This window comes from Phoenix dactylifera, unplaced genomic scaffold (assembly GCF_009389715.1).
Source record: "Phoenix dactylifera cultivar Barhee BC4 unplaced genomic scaffold, palm_55x_up_171113_PBpolish2nd_filt_p 000076F, whole genome shotgun sequence".
Taxonomy (NCBI): Eukaryota; Viridiplantae; Streptophyta; class Magnoliopsida; order Arecales; family Arecaceae; genus Phoenix; species Phoenix dactylifera.
Genome location: NW_024067675.1, coordinates 1,023,305 through 1,041,268, shown reverse-complemented (window position 1 = coordinate 1,041,268; position 17,964 = coordinate 1,023,305). Strand labels below are relative to the sequence as shown.

The 17,964-nt window shown below is 36.9% G+C and overlaps 1 protein-coding gene across 2 annotated transcripts; it reads right to left on the bottom strand.

The window, feature by feature from the left end:
* Positions 1–236: 236 nt before the first annotated feature.
* Positions 237–9,221, bottom strand: LOC103706627 (acyl-coenzyme A oxidase 4, peroxisomal-like). 2 transcript variants are annotated; one of them, XM_008790792.4, is made up of 13 exons: positions 9,000–9,213; positions 7,427–7,531; positions 6,494–6,600; positions 5,030–5,107; positions 4,832–4,955; positions 4,632–4,705; positions 4,496–4,555; positions 4,237–4,346; positions 3,877–4,036; positions 2,898–2,974; positions 2,661–2,832; positions 2,468–2,560; positions 237–1,016 (listed from the first exon to the last, which is right to left on the bottom strand). In XM_008790792.4, exons 1-13 carry the CDS (start codon positions 9,022–9,024, stop codon positions 885–887), a joined length of 1,317 nt encoding a protein of 438 aa, XP_008789014.2. In that variant the 5' UTR covers positions 9,025–9,213; the 3' UTR covers positions 237–884. The 2 variants fall into 2 exon arrangements, with proteins under 2 accessions (XP_008789014.2, XP_026660477.2); XM_026804676.2 differs by lacking the exon at positions 237–1,016 and adding an exon at positions 1,024–1,564 and having other exon boundaries at positions 9,000–9,221.
* Between the last annotated feature and the right edge of the window lie 8,743 nt (positions 9,222–17,964).

Sequence of the window (17,964 nt, the reverse complement as noted above, 5' to 3'; positions counted from 1 at the left end):
AAGAGGGCAAAAGTACCAATACATTGGCAAAGACTCCTGATAATTGCGTGGAAGGATGGAGGGGCGAGTGAGGTTTAGATGCATCTGGACTAATAACACAAATTGCACTTGTATGTGGGCTATAAACGTGCGTTTCATGATCTCAATTCACCGATCATTTATATCTTATAAAAATTTAATCAAACAGATAAGAATGAACTAATTGGTACCCAGGCATGTCTAGTAGTCAACGGTTGTAGAATAAAAAAAACACTATAATATCATTATTTACGTTGCATTATGTTACATTCCTTAGAAAAGGCACTCCTCGTCATGACCCCTAATCGCCTACAAATCCAGCAGAAAAAAAACCAACTCTTCGACCCTGGAAAGTGCTCGCCTATCTGGAGATCCGTTTACCAAGACCTGGAGTACTTCTCCAGTCAATTTATCTCGACGTCGGGGAACGGTAATTCCATTTCACTGGTTGATGATCCTTTTGAAGCCAACTGGGATAAGGCAGCTCCAAAGGCTTTAGATTTATGGCCTCGCAGAAAAAATTGGAACACGGAGGTGCTATCCCAGCCAAATATTACAATTCCGTGCTGTCCATTTTGAGCTTTATTTACATTTCATAGCCAAATATTATGCAGTCTTAAACCATTACAAACGATATGTGACACCCATCAGAATCACCCATTGATACAATAAATTCTAACATAACATAGGTTTTGGGCTGATCTTATTCACGCAACACTATCCTGTTGTTGTTGAACCCAGTTGCACTTAGAATCTTTCAGTAGCCATCATCAATTCTATGGTCCATGCCCCATATTATATCCAGTATGCTCTGATCGCAGGATTTTAACTGAAATTAAGGCTTGTATGCGCTTATTCCACTGAAATTAAAGGCGACTTGCCTTTCCCAACACAGCAGGTTTGAAGCTTGCAATCCCTGTGATTTCTCTAGCTGTCACCAAACTGTTGATATCATAGGTGCCTTCATATGAGAAAACGGGCTCCATATCACAGAATGCCTGAAATCACAAGATTATAGGAATCGGACAACGTTCAGACTTCAGGTATCATGCACCTTCGCCCTATCTTGATTAATAACATAGTGTCGATGAAAGAACAATTTCTAGACAGCAAATGTTGAACACAAACTGTCAAGAATCACTCTCTCCTTGGGGCACTTGAGGTTCCACATAAAAGACTACATGGCTTGTTAATTTTGTTCAATTCACCGCAAACCTGAAACTAACACTAAAATGCAGCACAGATGCAAAGACATAATCTTACTACTAATGAATTTGACAAATCAAATTGCTTGGTACCACATGAAGATTCATTGAAGTCTGCAAGCAGATGTTTACCAGACTTCACAGACCTGAGTAAATTCCATAATTTGGATTTCAATACCTGAAGTTTTATCTCCCCGTAGACATTGGAAGAAGAAAGATCAGGATCGTTGTGGCAACAAAAGGAGTTGCACATGTGTTGTTGGATAGATGGCCAGGAACCAACTAAAATTTTAAGAGAGTAGTCCATGTATAGATTTAAAAAGCCTCCACATGTGAAATTCCTTCCCATGAATTTATCCTCAACTGCTTTGCTAAAGGCTTAATCAACCACAAGGACAATAAAAAAACCATGCATAGCAAGATTCTATGAGTTGACGAGAAAGCTGGGACTTCACACAAAGAATAACTAACTAGAACATGATGAACTTGATCTCAATTAGACTTGTAGTCTGCCCATACAACTGGTCCATTTGTCACAAAACTCCATTCCTATCTCTTTTATCCAATGATTAGTCCATATCATCTGATAATGAGTGCTATATGGTATGGATTCATAAACAATCATCCCTTCAAAGGAGAACAATATGTAGCTTAGTAATTTGACCCGGTATAATTTCTGCACTATTTTCCTTTAAGTTGTTTTTTGTAAAAGAAAAATGAAAGGATCATATTTCATTGAGCACCGCCCTAAGGAACTAAACAGCAAACAAAAGAATGGATAAACATAATTCCAAATCATATCTTTAAAATGGAATGCCAATACGTCGTAGGAGCAAATGGAGAGAAAGAATCATTAAGATGTTTATGTATATGGGACAAGACTTACTGGTTATGAAATTTTTGCAATTAAAAAACTACGTTCCTCAGAAGAAGAAAAAAATATAGATAATTATATCTAATTTAGAATATTTTTGTTTTCCAAAAAGTATGTGCCATCCTAGGATAAGGGGATAACAGGATAAGAAGGCACTTAATGGGTAAGTTTATATAATGTTAAAAAGGTTTCGTGATGTTCAAAATTTTCCCAGATTACTCCTTCAACTTAAGGGATTTCATGCACTTAATTTCCCTGAGCATGCAGATATCGAAAGTAGAAGCTATATTAATTGGTGCAAACCAATGATGACATAAGATTCAGAATTGGAGGGGGGGAAAAGAAAACTATAGACAAGAATCTGCTGTACCTTTGCCACTAGAAAATCAGTCAAGATTCCATTGCCACCAAGTAATTCTCGACCAAGAGAGACAGTCTCCCTCGCCTTCAAGGAAGTCCATGCCTGAAGAACAAAAGTGCATGATTGCAGTGACCGATTGCTATGGAAATTGGTCCTATTAACAAAATGACAACCAAAAAGAAGTGCCTTGATCATACGCAACCTTTCCCAAGCTAGCATGACCTGGAGTCATCTTTCCAGATTCGTACAATTTGCATAAGCGCCAACCAACGAGAAGCATTGCTTGAATATTACCTAGCATGCGCACAAGCTTCTCTTGGTTAATCTGAAATGCCGCCAATGGAACTCCGAATTGCTTCCTCTCCTTTAGGTACCTATGCCATCTGATCTCTTAGAACATGCATACAAGATATGCAGATAGCAATTGAATTTGTTATACCTGTGGCACATGTCAAATACACCCATTGATATGCCAATAGGTTGCCATGCGACCATAACACGTGAAACAGCAAGGACCTGCTTCAAGCAGGCAGAAATATAAGTGCTCCACGTAGTGAAAATTATGTGTTCGTATTGAAAGTGCAATTGCTATTTTTGAGCATATAAAAAGGAGCACAAGGGTGACATACATGGAGAGCAAGAGAAAATGTTATGTAAGGAAAAGGTGGGGACAAGCAATTTCAGCACAGACAACATTGATGTTGACCAGCTCTAAATCATAAAATACATCACCTACTAAAATTCTTGATTTTCCGCCATATATATTCGGTAGCTCGTGCCCCTTTTTTGTAGATATGAAGTTCACCTTCCTAGAGTGCAAATCATTTGATCATTTTGATTAAAAGCGAAAACAAGAATACTGGTATGTCAGAGCAGATTCTGATCAGTCATCATGCAAAACTCATCCATATTTGGTTTAATGTTGATAGCAGAATCCAGTTTGTCTTGAAGCCTATCCTATGACTACCAAATCTCACTCCATGAAATTGGAAAAGAGCTAGCAAAGAACTCAACTCCACCCAGATTTGTTACAAAAGGCAAATCTGCTGCTTTGATCAACTCAGGCATCAAAGCTTACTACCTATTACCTGAAAGTTCTGAATAAGGCCTCATTTATATGTAAAAAAAAAAATGAGTAATGAAGGAGAAGCAAATAGATTTTTTTTTTTTTAACAAGTCTATGAAGAACAAGAATTTATTTTCAATTCAGGTATGAGTTAAATCATAATACTCAACTCAACTCAACTAAGCGTTACCCCCAAACTAGTTAGGGCTAGCTACATGAATCCTTTTCCTCCATTCCACTTGATTTAGGACCATATTTTCTGAGAGGCATTAAGATACTCAGTCTATTCTTACTCCTCCATACCATTATTGATCAACCAAAACAAGCCAAAAGATAAAACATGGACCAGTACCTTGTTTGTATCCTGGAAAGAATTAACACCTGGCAACCTGTCTTCATCAGGAACAAAAACTTTCTTAAAGAGAATATCACAATTCTGAACAATCCTCAGACCAATTTTATTTTCCATTTTTGTAGCCCTCAATCCAGGGGCATCTTTCTTCACAATGAACCTGGAAACAATAAAAAAAAGCTAGAAGCATTTCGCCAAAATAAATCTGGCATCTTAAAGTGTTTCAGTTTCTTAATACCAGGATAATGAGTTTGCACTCCAAATTTTTTTTGCACAAGCACTAATTCAAAAGCTCCATAATTGCACTGCAAATGCACTCACATACAATTAAGAATATAGAGAAAGTACAGTACAATTTACCCATTTATCTGGTATGTGCTTGTGTTTCTAGCAAAAACAACTAACACATCAGCAAAAGTACTGTTTGCTATCCAACGCTTTTGGCCATCTATTATCCAACCTCCTGCAACCTGTTCCACCACAATATTTGACATACCATAAATACCATGCAAGTGAAACTGAGCGCTTAAGGAACGATAGCAATTTGCAAGTATTTAGTAAACGATCATATGTGGTATAAGATGGTATAACTAATTGATACAATACTTAAGTAGCAAACCTTTGTTGCCATGGTTCTTAAAGAGCCTGCATCACTTCCATAGTCTGGCTCAGTCAAAGCCTGTGATATATAACTTGATTAATGAAAAACCATACTGATTCTCACTGAACATATCAAATATGTATTTTACACTTACCCAACAAGCAACAGTATGCAACTGAGCTAGTGATGGTAAGTATTTCTGTTTTTGTGCCTCCGACCCACACAGTGCTATTCTTGACAAAAAGGAACAAGATATGCAAAGAAAAAACTCAGTTTTCAAAAATCTGTTTCTCAGCATTCTCATGAAATTAACAAGTGGCCATAAAATCTGGACATATCAACTGGAATTTTTACCAATTGTAAGCATGGCCGTGCAAGAATGCACCAAAATAAAGGTTGAACAGCTTGCATCTACTCTGGCAATTTCTGCTGTAGCAATAGCACTTCCAGTAATAGAGAGCCCCGGGCATCCATAGCCCTGTTAAGAACAATGTCTAAAATGCCTCTTTGCACGGTTTTAAACCTCAGTCAAGGATGAATATGGAACAGTACCTTTATAGTTCCTCCAGCAACACTCAAGGCAGCAAGCTTAGGAATTACATGAAAAGGAAACTCTGCCTTCTCCCAATACTAAGGAACAAAGTTTGTACCAATCACATATATGGAAGCACCAACTCCAGAAACAGGTGTCTTACATTGAAGAGCTTAGATATTGAGATAAACAAATAAGCAAGAAATACTAATATAGCAAACAACAAAAGTAAACTAGCACTCATAGTTGATCTAGTCTACATCACCTGAAACTGAAGCTTGCATAAAGGTGTCAAAGCGGCAAATTTTAGGTTACTTTAATATGCATAATACATCAAGAGCTCCATTCAATAAACTAAGCAAAGTGCTAATGAAGTGAAAAGTTAGGCAAATTTTAGGTGTAGGAAGAAGAATGCCAAGACCACATAACTTATGTTTGGGCTTATTATGCATACCTGGAAAAAAAAAAAAAGCATTACATAAGTTTTACATATAAAGTAGAAAACCCTCATGATATAACTTAACAGAGTGAAATACCCTTCTCTACAAGATACAAGATAAAACTAAACTAAGCGAAATAATACATGTCAAAAGAATTTAAACAGACAACCAGTTGCACCCAATTCAAGAATTCTCAACTACACTTGGTAGCATCTTTTCATAGTAGTCATCAGTATCATTCTTGGTCTCCTACTGATCTTTTAAGCTCTTCTAGAAGATATCATTATAATTTTCGCAACTCATGGACTAACTGAATGTTTACAAGAAAATTATGTTCACAACCTGGCGACCACCTTAGTTGGATGAGGAAGGAAAAAAAGCAATCAGCATCAGCAAAATATGATTGTTGATGCATCACTACATGTCTACAAGCTGAATTCAGTGATCTTGCAAAACACTATATCACAATCTTTTTCCTGTTTGATGTTTGGAGCACCAAGGTTATTAAAATGACAGTTAACATTTGACGCACTAACAGCTTGAGGTAGTTCAGAGTGCTGGATATTTTTTTCTTTTTTGCAGATTTTCCATGGGAATGGCTATGATATTTGAGATAATGGGAATTCCTTCAATGAGGTGCTTTCAGTTATTCACAGAATGAATAACCTAATAGAATCACTTTTGAACTGTTCTTGAAAGTTCACAGGCTAAATAAAGGAGTTTCAAAAAGATTGAACCGTGCTATAATTATATTTCAAACAATGCATGTGATTTGAGCAGATTGATTTACAGAAACAACAAAAATTCTGTATCTTAATACTACCATGAATTACTATATCTGGATTCAGAAAAGCAGGTTGTATGGATGACATTCAAATCTGTGTGCATATGCACTTATGTAGATAGTGTGAAAGCAATAGCCTTGCTGAAGGAAGAAAACATTAGAAATTGAAATATCTCCAGCATATAAGTTATGATGAATGGTGTCCAAGGCAAAAAGCATTTGGTATTTAGAAAAAAAATGCATGAAAAGAAAAAATCTACCGGCGCTATTATGGGAGCTACTTCTTTTTCCATGACCTCTCGGACTTTTCTTTGCAAAGCCTTTTCTTCAGGGCTTAACAGATCATCAAATTGGTAATAATCTGATGCTGCAAATGACAGAATGAAAATTCAATATGCTAGCAGAAGTTAAATAAGAAAGGGTTGGGGGGGGGGGGGGGTGCAGGGGGGAGATTTTTTTAACAGATTCAATCTGTTTCAGGTCCAATAACAACAAACATTTCGCCCAATTTAATAGGGCTTTATTCCGACCAAAATAGGATGTCCACGACAGGTCATAGCATGGTATTTAATTTGGAATCTCCAACAATATACATATGTAGGATAACTAGTTCTTTTCTGAAAGTGATCTCCAGTAATTTGAGAATCTTGGTAGTGCAGGTTATGCAGCCTCCTTCAATTCCCCCTCCATCCCTCTCAAATGAGTTGAAGGCTCAAATTGCATTTCTTATATACAGATAAGAGTTTGTACAAATATATAACAGAATCCAGACAGGCCTTCTTAATGGATCAGCTAAATAACACAATGGACCCCTACATGCAATTGTCAATATTGATGCATTATTAAATCTCATGGAATCTTCATCAATAGTCCGAAACATTGCTAGAGGCAAGGCAGACAATATTGTAGGTAACAACACCTACACAAAAAAAGACCCTATGCCTACCATTTCATAGGGTAAAGATATTCACAAAAAAGTTTCAACTTTTGAACTTGACCATGAAATGCACTTTGAATTTCATGGGAGCATCTTAAGCAATAGGACTTAACTTTCATGTAGGATTCACAAAGAAATACTGAACAGCAGAACGAGAGTCATGCGAAAGCCCATATATCAATTATTTTGTGCTGATGATGGAGCAGATCTTAATTGTCAGTAATTAGCGTAAGCTATTGATAATTACAAATCTTACCCGATGGAGGAAAAATTGATGCAGGTGTTGCCTGAGGAAATGCAGCAGAGATGTCTAGTGCTGGCAATCCAATACGTGAACTCATAACTTCCTTCGAACAACTACCTGATGTGTGAGTGAAAAAACTCTTCATTTGACTGATTAAACATGGATCAGTAACTTGATCATTCAAATATTTATATCATGCAACAATATCATAGCTCTACCGCCAAATTGAGCATCATGGATTAGACTTTTCCATAAAAAGAAACATAGTGATACCAAACAAATAATCACATGACAGCTAGCTATAATGTTCTAAAATCTAACACGATGCAGCATGCATGATGTTATAACATTTTCTGTCAAAAGATTGAAAAGGTCATGTTCATGACCGCACACAGGAATCACTTGACGTTTGCACACAGGATAACCATGTGCATCAAGCAGCTTGTCCCATTTGTTTGTATCTCGAGAATAAATTTATAAAAAGTTGTCTCTTTGATAGGAAAGGTGAGCTAATTAAGGTTAAATTGAATTTAGATAAACAATGAAAGGGCAATTTCTTTAAATTTGAAAAGGCACAGATATATATTTGCGGTAGAGATGTGTCTACTATTTTCTCTTTCTTGTTCCCTCTCTAACAAGTATAACCGCCAACTCTATAGCATTCCTTTGAATGCCAATTAGTAGACACCACTCAATCACCTATTTCACTTTTATTGAAAGAAATCAAGCAATTCTCAGAAAACCAAGATACCTAGTGCCAAAGCAATCCCTTTCATAAGCAGTTTGAGCCTTCCATTAATAAACCTCAAATAAGAACACTTGCAGTCCTGCTTCGGACTTTCACCACATGACTTTCCCTTTAACTTGCCCCAGGATTTCTTCATAATAGGGTGAGGAATGCTATAACAGGATTTCTTTATAATGGGACAATTTAAGTAAGACAGCTGATGTGCAATGACTTTTGCATCAGCAGGATATTAGCTGGGTGGACAAAACTTACATTTTGATATCACGTACGAGCCTAGATAGTGCCATGCTGATGCAAGAAAAGTAACACCACATCCCAAAAAGTGTTCCACCAAGAATTCTCCTTTTCTTATCAATCATCTTTGCCAATGTTTTGGTGAAATCCATCTTAGTACTTGATAAACCAGGACACAAGAATACAAACGGTTCCTCAAGTCCATTTAGTTTTGCTTTGACTTGAAAAGCAAGAAGTTGTCACTGTTTTTTCATCATTGCGACGATGTTTCCCACATGAAGAAACTTTGTCTTCGATAAAAATCGATTCTTTTACATGTTTTTTCCTTCTCAAAAACCCATTAAGCTCGTCTCCTTCGACAAAGACCACTTTCCCCCAATTAAGTAACGTACTCTTATAATTCTAAAGTACAAAACTCTCAGAAATCACACTGTTTCTAAATACATCAAAGATGGAACTTCCATTTCCCTATTAAACGATCTGCACCTGCCGACTAAATTATTTACAGCATCGAATCAAAGTCACAAGCAAAATCGAAATGAAGGCCAACGCATCACGGGATGAACAGAGGAATACGTCATATGAAATTAAAGAACGCCAAACCTTGGTTTGAAGTAGAGGCGGCCATGACTGGAGCTCGGAGGATGGATCGAAGATCAAGATCTCCCCTGGGGCTTAGTTAGATAGGAGGAGGAGGAGAAGGGGGAGAGAGAGAGAGAGGCTCGTGGAAGGATTTAAGAAACGGTGGGGCTGGACGAGGCACAGAGTTTGTGGATGCGGGAGGGTGCGATGACGACACCAAACATGGGCGACGTCTCCACGGGCTCCAATTTCTCGCTAGATTCGATGAGACTCTAGTTTACATGTCAACAGACTCGGTCAATTGAAAAAAGAAAAAAAAAAAAGCTTCAACTTCATCTAAAGCTTGTTAAGTCAATTAATACGGGGCACTTTGTACTTCGTAATAATAAATATGAGATGCACCAGCTTCTATTTTTTAATTATATTTAAATTATAATATAACACTTTGATAAATTATAATAAATAAAAAAATTAAATAGATGTATATTGGTTGTACATCAAATAATTAACTTTAATTACAGCCGAGCAGAAACCTAAACATTAAAACTAGCATTCACATAAAAAAAAATCTGCATTAAAAAAATCTTAACAAAGAAATATATGTAAGATATGATTTTTTAATTATTTTTTATAATATATTATAGAGACATAATAAATTATAATAAATATAAAATTTTAATAGCTAAGATTTTATAAATGAATTTTGATGACGAAGTAGAAACTTCCATCATTGGTGCCAACTTGATTAATATCACCATCTATATGGAGAATGGAGAGCACAATCTTTCCTACAAAAATTATTGTTATTAATGTTGACACCAATAATATTGACCCATATAACGTGCTTTTTTTATTTAATATGCAATTCGTGCTAGTGACGTGCTCTTCCATTATTAAAGTTTATTGCATAATGTATATTAGAAATTTAGCTATTGAAGCAGAAAGGAGACAGCTGAGTTAAAAGACAGTGCTAATAGTATATAAATTTCTTGCCATTCCAACGCCCTTGGTTATACCACTCAGCAAAAACAAATCTACAGGCGTTCCATCTGAATGGTCGCATGACTGATGTTACACTCCCTCCTGATATATCCTGTCGCCTCATCAAGTATGCGATCAGCGCCTGCCTCTGGTGCGCTTGTTACATGGCAAGCTAGCAGGTCCTTTCCCATGGTGATGGCCCATATGTGAAGCTCGTGGATGGCAACCACACCATCCATCTTGCACAGCCCCTTCTCAATCCTTGTTGCATCAATCTCCCAGGGGGTGCTCTCCATAAGGACCTCCAGGATGTGCCCTAGCATCTTGACTGTAGTCAACAGTGTTAAACTCTTATCAGGTAGTTTCCATAATGGATATAAACTAATTAGAGATAAATCTTTAATAGTATTAAACTCTTATTAGGTGATTCCATGATAGATAGAAATTAATTAGAGATAAATCTTAAAGATAAAGATCCAAATCCCTAATCTAGGGCTATAAATAAGCATGTGGATTCATCATAGAAGCACTAGATCTCCTCTATCTTTCGTAGGTTTCTTTCTCTTCAGGTTAGTAAAAATTTATTTGTTTATTATTAATCCGCTGCATGGTATTCCTACTAGTGGTGTCAGAGCCTACCTCTGGCTCATGTTGTTTGGCATACCAATAGAACTGTGTTTCGGAAAAACTAGAAAAAACAACCACCGGCGGCTATTGTTTTTTTTTCAAAAAAAAGGCTATGTTATTTAAGCATGTGTAGATGTTCTGCGATCTGGGACTAAACCCACTTCTCTTAAAGCCCTTTACCCGCTTAGAATAGAAGAGGGGAGAGGAGGCAGCCATGGCCGCCGCCGCCCACGGCTGCCATGGCCACCGCCTCCCTGGCAGCCGCTGCGGCCCGCCCCCCCCCCCCCCCGGGCGAGCCGGCGGCTATGGTCGCCGCCGCCTACGTCTGCCATGGCCGACGGCGGAAGGGGAAAAGGGGAGAGAAGGCCACGGCCGCCGCCGAGGCGTCGTGGCCTCCTCTCCCGGTGGCCGGAATGCCCACTGGCCAGGCGCGACCATGGATCTCCATCGGGCCGTGCCACCACAAAAAAAAGGGGGAAAAGGAGGAAGGTACGGCGGCGGAAGCCAGCGTGTTCTGGGGAGAAGGCGGCCGCCACCACCGTAAGGGGAGAAAGGGGTTGCCGGTTTGGCCCTTCTCTTCCCTTTCGATCGGAAAGATGAAGAAGCGGGTTTGGGTTTCGGGTTTTGGAGTCCGACGCAAATTCCCAATCCGATTGCATAAAAAAAAAGGTTAAGAGGTTTCGGATTTCCAGGTTTCCCACCCGCAACCCGAATCTGTTTAGCTTAAATTGTGCCTTTTGCAGTGAACCCCTAACAGTATGTTAATTCAAAAAAGGGGCTTCCGAAATTTATAGTTAATCCGCAAAAGAAAATTGGATTACATAAAGGTCCGTAAAATATTTAATAGATCCCTGACAGTACGTTTTTTACAAAAAGGGTCTTCAACATTTGATCTCCAGAAGTAAGTTTATTACATACAGGTCCTTAAATATATTTATTTGGTCCCTGTACTCAAATTTCATAACAGAATAGTACACTAATAATTATATATTTCTCCCTATAATGAATTGTATTGCATAAATAACCAATTTAGATGTTTTTTTTGATAAATTATGATTATTTTAAATTGTTCATATTTTCATGATCAATGGTCATACATGCATAAGACAAGCTAAAGCATCTTCTATAAAAAAAGACATAAAGTTGATTAAATTTTTACATATTTGTGGTGACGAACCTAAGGCTGCAAATGGGTCGGGTCGATCTATAATCCGACCCGACGTGATCTGCGTAGACCCGATCCAACCTGAATTGTAGGACCACGGGTCCAAGTTGGGTTCTAAAATTGGATCCGAATTCTTTTTTGGGTCGGGTCAGGATTTACCGATCTGACCCGACCAGAATGGATCCAGAGAGAGAGAGAGAGAGAGAGAGAGGGGGGGGGAGCAAAAAAAGAGTTTTTTTTTTTATGTATGGGCCTTGGTACTGTTGCCTGTTGGTCGTTTTTAAGGGCTCGTTTGGTTCGCGGGAAAAGAAGGGGGGAAAGTGTGGTCAACGGGAAAGTAATGAAATGCCTCTTGTTTGGTTGGAGTTTTCAAAGGAGAGAGAAGGGAAAGTTGTATTCCCATGGGAATGTGATTCCCACATTTAATGGGAAAGTCTTTCCCATGAGAAACATGGGAAAGTTACTTTCCCATGAGGCGGGAATCGCTCCATTTTTACTTTTTTCCAAAAAGTCCCTTCAGCATTAAAGAAGCATTAAAGAGGCATTAAAAACCTAATTTTTATTAAGGGCATAATAGGAATTATATATAACTTTCCTAGGAAAGTGGATGGCCAACCAAACATAAGCATCTTGGAAATTTGTCACTTTCCCATGGTCAACCAAACATGCCAAAAGTACTTTCCTAGGCATCCTCTTCCTAGGAATTTGTTTTCCAGGAATCATATTCCTAGGAAGGAAAATGCTTCCCGCGAACCAAACGAGCCCTAAGTGAATTTATGGCGGGTTTTCAAGGCAGACAAGGAAGGAGATATGGGTTTCTTAGGAGGTTGTTAGCTTGCTCCCTAAGGGATGGGAAATTCTAGCCAACGAGGAGAGAAAGCTTTGCACCAAAAAAAAAAACAAGAAGAAGAAGGAGGAGGAGGAGGAGGAGGAGTAGGAGGAGGAGGAAAAGCCCTAAGGGGAGGAGGGTTCAAGCGTGGAAGGATAGCAACAAGCATAGGTTCACAGAATCCAAAGGAACCTCGGCCCGTCAGCATTCTCTCTCGATCTATTACATTGTTGATACCTCTGGTGTCTCCGTAGCTGGCTTTTTTTTTTCTGTTTTTTGGTTTTTGTTTCTTTTAACTTGTGAAGGAAGAAAGAGAGGGAACACTGAACTAAATATGGGTCATGTGCCAGTTTTCTGCAATGGAATTGGATTTTGGAAGGTCTGGGATTTTTTTTTGTCCTCCTGAGAGGGGAGCAGCGAGACACCAAGTTCCGTCCAATCGGTCGTATAGATAAAAAATAGTGTGATATGAAATTTGGCTTGTAGACCGACTTAGTTTGTAAGTCATGGGCCATCCGTTCTGCCCTGAAGGTCAATTGCAAGTCTTTCAAGTCATGGGATCAACCAGCACCCTATAATTATGACATGACCAAATTAGATTTGCCCAAATTCTTTCCCAAGAGCACAAAGAAAGTGGATCCGAGTCGGATCCGGATCCAACCCGATCCGACCCAGATCCGGACAAAAAACTGAATTGGGTCGAGGTCACTTAGGACCCGACCCGACCCAACCTGATTTTCAACTGGGTCAGGTCTGGGTCCAAAATTAGGACCCGAACAAAAAATCGGATCGGGGTCACTCAGGACCCGACCCGACCCATTTGCACCCCTAAACGAGCCAAAGCATTCCATAAATTTTTGAATGCATTAATTTAGTCAATAAAAGGTCTTTTATCACCATATCATGAAATTGAACACTTACATCATACATAATGAGCCGGCCCCAAAGGAGAGTCATTATACAAGATTAATAATAGGATAAAATAATGTTATTAGTATGATATTTATGATGAAATCTTGTTGTCTAAAGGTCTTGAATTCTTTATTAATATTGAACAATATCTAGTGAAATTATCCATTGAATAACGGTGTCTAAGAAAAACTTGTCAAAAAGGCCTACGTGCCTAAGAAAGGCTGATACTTAAATGAGCCTAGTACACCACCACCGATCTGGAGCTGATCTGACTGTTATTCTTTGGATTTTTCAACTAGACATCTAAAGTTCATTAACTATCATACTTAATGCATTAGTTTTATCATAAAGGGATAAATCATGTAAAGTTATTATTTGGGATAATTAAGATGAATTATAATAATTCATATAAAGTATTTATCTCATTAAAGCTTTATTTTGATACCATTTTTAAAGAAAAAGTCATGATAATTTGAGAGTAGCCACAACATCTTAAATTATTGTGACGTGTAATTTTGGATTACATTCAAAATGGTGGGACAAATTAAGAAATTAAACGGTATCTAATATTGCAATTAAGTTAATGAAATAATTATTATGCCCACAGAAAAAAAATTATTTTATTATCTTAATTGGAATAAGATAGTGAATTCATCACTAAAATGAAAATTTTCTATGTCCACAGATAATGAAAATTTCTTATTTTTAGTGTGTAATATTTACTAGTCTTATTAATAAAGTTTAAGTGAATTCAATGTATGTTACAACCTTTGCCCACAAGAAGGTTTGAATTTACTTTAATTTTGAAATGTTTTATAGCATAATATGTTCTTGGTTTTTACAGTTGTTCCTACTACGTTTTTAAGTACTGAATCATTTAGGGTTCCATTATTGAGTGGTGATAATTATTCTGACTGGAAAAATAAAATTTTGTTGACTTTGGGATGCATGGACCTTGATTTGGCGTTTCGTTGGATGAACCACCCGTCCTCATGGAATCAAGTTCGCCAATTGATAAGACTTCTTAAGAATGGTGGGAGTGATCTAATCGCTTAAGTTTGATGCTCATTAAGTCTCATATCAGTAAGGGCATCAGGGGTTCGATCCCTGATTGCCATAAAGCAAAGGATTTTATGAAGGCTATAGAAGAGCAGTTTATCAGCTCTGATAAGGCATTGGCTAGCACCCTGATGTAAAGACTTTCAGACATGAGGCATAATAGTTCTAAAAGTGTGCATGAACACATTATGGAGATACGTGACATTGCTGCTCGACTCAAAGATTTAGAGATAGAGATTTCAGAGTCATTTTTGGTACATTTCATTTTGAACTCCCTTCCTAAGGAATATGGTCCTTTTAAAATTTCCTATAGCACACATAAGGAAAAATGGTCAATCAATGAACTCCTGACCATGTGTGTTTAAGAGGAAAAGAGATTAAAACATAAGACTCTTGAAGTTGCTAATTTGGCATCTGAAGGCAAAGGAAAAGCTCATAAAGAACAAGGTGTTCTTAAAAGAAAGAATGCTAAAGTATCTTCCAAACATGAAGGCAATGAGGTTGAATGCTTCTTTTGCAAAAAAAATGGACACGTGAAGAAAGATTGTACCAAATACAGAATGTGGCTTGAAAAGAAAGGTAATCTATTATCTCTTGTATATTATGAGTCTAATTTTGTTAATATTTTCAATAATACATGGTGAATTGATTCTGGTACTACAATTCGCATTGCCGATATCATACAGGGCTTCCTCTCCCTAAGGAAACCAATGACAAATGAATGATGCATCTATTCGGAAAATAGGATGAGTTCACCAGTCGAAGGAGTTGAAACATTTAGATTAGTTTTGCATTCTGGTTATGTTTTGGATTTAAAAAGAACTTTTTATATTCCATCCTTTCCTAGAAATTTGATTTCTGTTTTAAGATTATTGCCATTTGGTTATGAATTCAATTTTAGTAATGAGAAATTTGTTTTGATAAAAAAACAATGATGTTGTTGGTGATGGTTTTCAGACGGATGGATTATTCAAAATTAATTTAGATCCTTCATATGAAACTAATTTTTCAAACATGCATGATGAAATTGGCATAAAGAGGAACATTATTAAGGAGAACTCCTCGTTATTGTGACATATCTTAATGGCAAGAATAAAGAAGTTAGTAAATAAAGGGGTACTAGATATTCTTGATTTTACCGACTTTGGTACTTGTGTGGATTGCATAAAGAGAGAGCAAACCAACAAGACCACTAAAGGAGCCAAAAGGAGTTCTGAGACTCTTCAGATAATATATACAGATTTTTGTGGACTATTTACCCCATCTTGCCTGGATGGTCAGAGATATTTTATCTCATTCATTAATAACCATACTCGGTATATGTATCTCTATCTTTTATATGATAAGGCTGAGGCACTTAATGCTTTCAAAACATATGAAGCAGAGGTAGAGGAACAAACCAAAAAGAAAATTAAAATTATAAGGTCAGACAGGGGTGGAGAGTATTATGGAAGGTACATGGAATTTGGACAGATGCCTGGGCCATTTGCTATATTTCTTAAAGAAGAGGGCATAATTGCTCAATATTTAATGCTAGAAACGTCACATGAAAATGGTGTGACAGAAAGAAGGAATCATACGCTGATGGACATGGTAAGGAGCATGCTTAGTCATTCGAATATCCCTATCAAGCTATGAAGTGAAGCTTTAAAAAGCACTATATATGTACTAAATAGGGTTCCATCTAAAGCTATTTCTAAGACTCTTTTTGAGTTGTGGAAAGGATGGAAACCAAGTTCACATATAGGGTTGTCCAGTTGAGATGAGGATTTATAATCCACACATAAAGAAATTAGACCCCAGAACGGTTAGCGATTTCTTTATTAGGTATGCTGAAAACTCCGAGAGATTCAAGTTCTATTGTCCCGCACACATATCTACAATCGTTGAAGCTAGAAATACTAAATTTCTTAAGGATCATGAGTCTAGTAACAGTAGTTTTTCTCGAACCATATTGTTTGAGAAAATAAAGAAACCAATTGATGAACCAAGTAGAGAATCAATTGAAAATATAGTTGTTGTTCAAAATCCAGTTCCAAATATAATTAAAAAACAACCAATTCAAGAGCAACCATACCTTGAGGAACAAACTCATACGGAACCTCTTATTGAACCAAGACGATCCTCAAGAATAAGGAGACCAGCAATATCTAATGACTACCTTGTATACCTTCAAGAATCTGACTTTAATGTTGGACCTCAAGTTGATCCTATTTCGTTTTCAGAAGCCATAACAGAGGATCATTCCTCTCTATGGCTTGATGCCATGAAGAAAGAAATGGAATCAATGGCAAAAATCAAGTCTGGGATCTCGTTGAGTTACCACAAGAAGCAAAAGCCAATTGTTGTAAATGGGTCTTTAAGACTAAAAAGGACTCCTCTGCAACAAGAGCTAAATTACCCAGGAAAACAATTTGACAGTGTTGGAGATAGCTCGGTTAAGTTCTCCAGGTATTTTTTATAAAGACAATCAGTTCGTTATCAATTTTTTTGCATATTTTTTGATTTAGTAAAAAAAAACTATTCTGAATTTGTTATGACCAAAGTACCACTCATCATGTCATCTAAGGGTGTGGATAGGAGAGGAGAGTGGGATGAAACTATATAACAACACATATCAAATAGAATACACAAAAAAGATGACTTAAAAGAGAATACACAAAAAAGATGGTGAAACTATATAACAACACATATCAAATAGAATACACAAAAAAGATGACTTAAAAGAGAATAATAGGAGAAAGACTACCTATTTAGCACCGCCAGTGACTTCCACCATCATCCATTACTGTTGACAACCTCCGCTACCATCCACCATCAGTTGCCGCCACCATCACTTACCATCGTTGGCAATCTCCACTAATATTCAGACCATCAATTTTTACTACCACCTATTACCACCAATAATCTTCATTACTACCCACTACCATCAACCAATCTCCACTATTGTCCTCCATCATCTATAATCTCTACCGCTTGTCATCATTATTTTCTCATAGATTAGCATTTACCAACTAAATAGAAGAAAAGTCTTATCCACCTAAAAGATGGATAAATCATTTTTCCATCAGCCAAAAAAAATAACTTTTTTATTTATACCCTTAATCCTATCATAATAATATAATATATGATATATAATATAATATAATTTAGATTATATATAATCATATTTATATAATAACAGGTATTATGAAAAATATGATTTGTCTGAACAACTCATCCAGTAAAATAGTAATATAAAAGAACAAGAATAATAAATTATGAAGCTATTTTTCAATCTATAAAATAATATAAATAAATATTTTTCTGTCTGAAATATTGTCCGAATATTTATCCAAAAAAAATATAAATTTCTGAATAATTTTTTTTCCTTAAGAACGGGCCTTCAAATTTTAGGGCATAACCCCTCTCTC